The sequence below is a fragment of the Polistes canadensis genome, unplaced genomic scaffold (assembly GCF_001313835.1).
Source record: "Polistes canadensis isolate GaletaPanama2010 unplaced genomic scaffold, ASM131383v1 scaffold_206, whole genome shotgun sequence".
In the NCBI taxonomy this organism is placed as follows: Eukaryota; Metazoa; Arthropoda; class Insecta; order Hymenoptera; family Vespidae; genus Polistes; species Polistes canadensis.
The window spans coordinates 108,476-114,475 of NW_014569753.1; the positions used below are offsets into that span (position 1 = coordinate 108,476).

General features: G+C 30.7%; 1 protein-coding gene across 1 annotated transcript in view; it reads left to right on the forward strand.

Moving 5' to 3' along the window:
- Nucleotides 1-6,000, forward strand: part of LOC106789879 (division abnormally delayed protein) — a 116,003-nt gene that overhangs the window by 42,754 nt on the left and 67,249 nt on the right. The window contains exon 3 of the mRNA XM_014754405.1: nucleotides 4,050-4,614. Within this exon, the coding sequence (XP_014609891.1) occupies nucleotides 4,050-4,614 (565 nt within the window). The remainder of the gene's footprint in view (nucleotides 1-4,049; nucleotides 4,615-6,000) is intronic.

A 6,000-nucleotide genomic window follows, 5' to 3' on the forward strand; every position in this document is an offset into this window, starting at 1 on the left:
CTCCTCCTCCTCCTCCTACCCGTCGTTGCAAAGGTACGAAGGGTGGTGCACCTTTCTTTTTATTTTCATTCGTTTATTTCTTTTTCTTTCTTTGGCCACCATCGATGTTTAGCACCGTTCGAACTTGTTCTCTTGTTGCGTGTCCTCAAATTCGACGAGGAATAAAATGAAAATTTGGTGGGCGGGGAAGGGAGTGGCCAGGACGGGCAATGATGGAGGTATAGAAAATATTATCCACATATTTGTTTTTTTTATTTATATATATATATATATATATATATTAAATTATACGTGTGAAGTGTAGTATTGTTATACGTTGATTAACAATAATTAATTTAAAAATAAGGGAAATAAATAAATTGTAATTTAATTTTAAATCTCTGTAACATTATTTATATTATTATTATTATTATTATTATTAAATTCAAGTAAATTATTGAACAGAAATTGCAAAGTTGTATTAACGATCAGATAATCTTGGAAGATAATAAGACGTAAAAGTAATAATGTTGTAATTCGGTAGCAACGATAATAACCACGTTACGACCAAAGTTTTAAATCGGTGTTATTCAGAAAGAACAAAGTATAGGGCAAAAGGATTGAGTAGGAAAAGTAGGGGAGAATTCGAATCTATTACATGGTTTCTTTTTTTCTCTCTCTCTCTCTCTCTCTCTCTCTCTCTCTCTCTCTTCTTAGAATTAAGAAACTGAATCTAGAATGTGGGGGATATATAAATAATCGAGCTAACGCAAAAGTTTTCTATTCTTATTCTTTTTCTCGTAGTATTATCGATTTTACACGTTAATCGCAATTTTATTCTTCTTCTTTTTCTTCTTCGAAATCAATTTTATTCCGAATTTTCGCGAACAACAAATGTTATCTTCTTCTTCTCTAATCGTTTTATTATATATTTTTTTATTTTTTTTTTATTTTTATTTTCGCGTCGATCACATTCTACTTCTCTCTCTCTTTCCCCCCCCCCCCTCATTTCTTTCTTCCAACGTTAATTCTATTCCGAATTTCGGCGACAATCAAATTTTATTTCTTACTCATTTTCCGTTATTTTTTTTTTATTTTCTCTTTTTTTTTATTCTTCTCAATCGTAATATTTCTACTACTAGTTACTTCTATTTCTATTTCTATTTCTACTGCTTTTTCTTCTTTTCTTTTTTTTTTCTTTCAGATTAAGTTTCTATTCTAATTTTCCATAACAACGAAATTTTATTTCCAATTCCTTTTTTATTTTATTTTTCTTTTCTTTTTTCTTTTTTTTTTTTTATTTCTTTATTTCTTCATTTAATTTTGCTCCTTTGATTTTCTCCTTCCTTCTCGTTTACTTCGGGGGACTGAAATTACGGTAAAAGTGTGGGGTATATATATTTCGAAGTAGAATATCAAAGTACTCGCTCTTTTTTGATGAGACTCGTTAAACGAAACGACTTTATTCTTGGAAGTTAAGAGAAAGAGAGAGACGAAGGGGGAGGTAAATGCTGGAGGGGGTTTTTGAGGATAGAATTGGTAGGCGGTGGTAGGTGATGGTAAGCTGGTGGAAAGGTAGGAATAGTGGGGATAAAGAAATCAGCTCACAGGATGACTCGGGAAATTTGACTGAAAGTAAGACTGGCAACGAAAGAAAAAATCCAAAAGAGAAAGAGAGAGAGAAGAAAAGGTAACCGTTCCCTTCTCTCTTTTCTCTTCCCACACGGTGGCGCTAAAATAAAATGACCGTAGGTAGGAATGCAGGGTCTGCCCATTGCAAATGGACCTAACATAAGAAAGAAAGATAAACATATACATATACATATACATATATATACACATTTATATAAATGTCGTATATAATACACGCACACACGTTACGTCTATTATTTATAATATATACACTTATATATATAATATACACTTATATATACGTCATATATAATATAGACGCTCCCATATATAATACACGCCCACGTATACACCATATATAATATACACACACGCATATATAATACAAACTCAAATATATATCAAAAGTAATATACACATTTATCTATATAATCCACACTTATATATACGTCACACATATAACACCACACACACACACACATAGCATCAACATATTATGTACACGCACATATACATGTTAACGTTATGCAGGCAGACAGAGTTTAGAAAAGGATAGCATTTCGAAGGACTGGAATGAACAAAGATGGTGAATACAGCTTTCATCCTATCTCTCTCTCTCTCTCTCTCTTTCTCTCTTTCTCTCTCTGTCTACCCTCTTAGAGGTATTTCGAGCCGGTAGAATCGATCGAGAGTGAGTAAGAAAGACAGTAAGTCTATGAGTGAGTGTGAGAAAGAAGAAGAGGGTAACGCCACTCAGTCTCTTCCTTACTCTCGCAATTTGTTCTTAGTCATCATCCGAAGGTTATGGTACCGGTCTTTTCCCTTCTTACGTTAGTTTACACAGAAACTATCGGAAGAGTACATCGTTCCTCTTTTTTTACCCTTCCCTTACCTTACCTTTCATTTTCTTTCCTTCTCTTTCGTTTACGAGTTAATATTTACTTTCCTTTTCACATTATAATACATACTTAGATAAGTGCAACGACCCTGTCGCATAATCCATCATCGACGTATTATACCCATGTTCCTTGATTTTCTATATCACACTCATACATAGACACATATATATATTGCTTTAGAGATTGACAAAATTCTGATTCTAAGAAACGTGATATATCACTCTTATCTTTTACAGAAAAAAAATATCTGCTAGGTATACATTGTTTTAGAGATTGACAAAATTCTGATATTAAGAAACATGATATCGCTTTTATCTATTATGAACATAAATTAATAATAATAAAAATGATAATAATAATTTAATATATATGGTGAGTCACATCAACTCGTAACTGTAAATTTGTAATAATTGATATTGGCTTATAATGCATAAATTCAAAATTTAAATGCACAGAAATCTTATTATAGAATTATTAAATTTTCAAATTGATATATAAGTTTTAATGCAAAATAATATTTTATTGTTATAGGAATATAACAATAGAAAAATTGTAACTCAACAAATCTTTCTCTTTTTCTTTTTTTCTTTTCCTTTTTTTTAATTTTACTAAAATGAGATAAAAAATTGTTCTCACAAGAGTATTTTCGTATCTATGTAAGGTATAATAAAAATACGGTTATTATATTTGTCGGAAGTACTTGGTTGATTCTTCTTTGCATTTTTTAATCCTTTGAGAGGATTGGATCGATTCTGTTCAGGCCAATTTTATTATCATTTATATAAAAGTCAACTTTTCATAACGTAAAATATTCTTTTGCAATAAAATGATATCAATAGAAAATTCAAATATAATATTTATTAGATGTTTCCGCGTATAAATACCTTTTGAAATATCATATAACGAGAAAATATTTAGATTATTTCTTTTCGAATAAAATTGATATTAATTGAAAATTTGAATAATGTTAAAATATGTTTCCGCATATATATGAAACCTTTTGAAATGTCATATAACGAGAAAATATAGATTAGTTATTCTTTTTGTTTTTAAATCTATAATAATAATAATAATAATAATAATAATACAAACATATTCCTATTACTCTGATTGCATAATACTTTAGATTATTTCTTTCACCTCTCGTTTACTCTCCTGTTAACGTATAAACAACGAAAGTAAAAAATAATTTCATTGAAAAAAAAAACAAAAAAAAAGTGGCGTGTATCTTGTATTATTTAATGAATTAGTTGTTTACCACGCGTCGAAAATTAAAATTATTAATAAATGTGTCGCAGGGGAGAAGTTGAGCAGTGTAAGAAATTTAGAACTTTTCTATTTCGATCTTATCAAACGTTTTGTCCCTTCATCGGAACTTTTTCAGCAACTCGATCGTTAAAGTTCAGAATCTCTTATAATATTATTACAAAAAGACATACATTGTTAGATATTTTTGAAAATAATAATAAAACTGTACTTAGAGTATCTATAAAAAAAAAGGAAAAAAATTGTATTTATAAATAATTTAATTGTTTACAGAAACGGTAACGACATTGGCAAAACAATCGGAGTTGAAGACGATGACTCTCTTCGATCAAGTTTATAAATCTATGGCAGTTAAAAGTAAACCATCGATTAGAGCACTTTATCAAGCAATGATAGACTACGTGTCACCTAATAACACCCCGGACAGTTTACAACAGCCGTTGACTCGTGAGCTTCTTCACGAAAGATTCCTCGAATTTTTTACACAATTGTTCCCGGTCGCTTATCATCACGCCGTGAATCCCGGTAAAGATGATTTCTCCGATAAATTCAAGTCTTGCTTGAACGAAACCATGGATGAGATCCAACCGTTCGGTGACGTACCAAAACAAATCTCCCGAGTTGTTGGTAAAAGTCTTGAAGCTACGAGAGTTCTTATCCAAGCATTGACGCTCGGCAAAACTGTCTTAGACAGGACCGATAGCGCACTATTTTCTGGCAACAGTCCTCAACAAGAAGCTTGCTATAATGCCCTACTTAGGATGACTTATTGTCCACGTTGCCACGGCATCGAACTAACCGTCAGACCGTGTGCCGGATTCTGCACCAACGTTATGAGGTAAGCCATTAACTTCTTTTTCTTCTTCTTCTTCTTCTTGTTATTTTTGCTTTCTATTTTCTTTTCACAAAAGTTTCAGTTTAATCCAATTTGTTGTTAGTTAAGTCGACAAATAATGCACTAACGATGTTATTAATATTGGTTGTTTTATTTTTTTTTTTTTGCTTTCTTTGTAAGTATAATCTGTACTCTTCATTATTTTCATTCAATTAGTTGTTTCTCTCGTCCAAAAATAAAATTATAAATAAATATGTTTAACAGGGAAATTGGACAGTAAGTTCAAGTAAGTCGAGTGGTTTTTATTACCAACGTCAATTTGATCAAAATAAAATTGTAGTTCTTTATACTGTCCAATTTCCCTGTTAAACATATTTATTAATTATTTTAATATTTTATTAGTTAAATAATAATTATTTGTCGGTATTTTTTACGAATATAATATAAAAATGAACAATGAGGATACTCTCAATATTAAAATTCTTTAATTACGATTGAATTCGTAATTGGTATTTAATTCATTAATTCTTTGTTTTTGTTTTTGTTTTTTCATTACAAAGATCAATAATTTTTATCTATAATTTTATTATATTATTATTGCATAAACTATTTTTGATTATGAACGGTTTTTGTAATAAAAGGATTTTACAGATGCTCTTAGGAAAGTTGATTATTTATTTGATTGTATGTTATCGAAACCTCTGTGGCTATTAAGTTACTTTGCATAGAACATGCAGGTGAAACAGCCCGCATAAGTGCTTAAATCGCAATTTCGTTCGGGAATAATTTTACGTTAATCGAGGCGTACGTGGGCTCTCGAAAACGAATACCTTCGCTAAAATTCAAATTACTCGTCGTGTTATATTCGCTTGTACACATTAGGAGGTGGTGTATGCACCATACCTATCTACCCCACTACTAATAAACTTTTTTATTCGTATCGACAACACCGAAATGGTTGGTCATTGCTGTTGAACCATCGAACTATAAATCTCCAAACGCTAAACCAATTTCATTTGTTTCGCCTAATCACGACTAAAACGACCTTTCCATATTGATTTTGACCGTACGGATAATTTACCACCCACCACTCCCAAATTCTCTCTCTCTCTCTCTCTCCTCTCTTTCTCTTTGAGTTTGACCGAGCTTACGTTCGTCATTGTGTTTTACTATGGATTAGATTTCGATTGATTTACGGAACCGAAACGTGCATTCTGTTTGTATCGATCATCCTATCTTTAGATAAGAAAATAACGTACGATAATTGAAGAAGGTATTAGCAAAAATATATAGGCCAATAAATTTTTTTGCTAATTTTATTAATTAATATATTCTTTCGAGAGACTTCCAATTTAATTTCTTTCTTTTCTATATTGTAAAATAATTTAA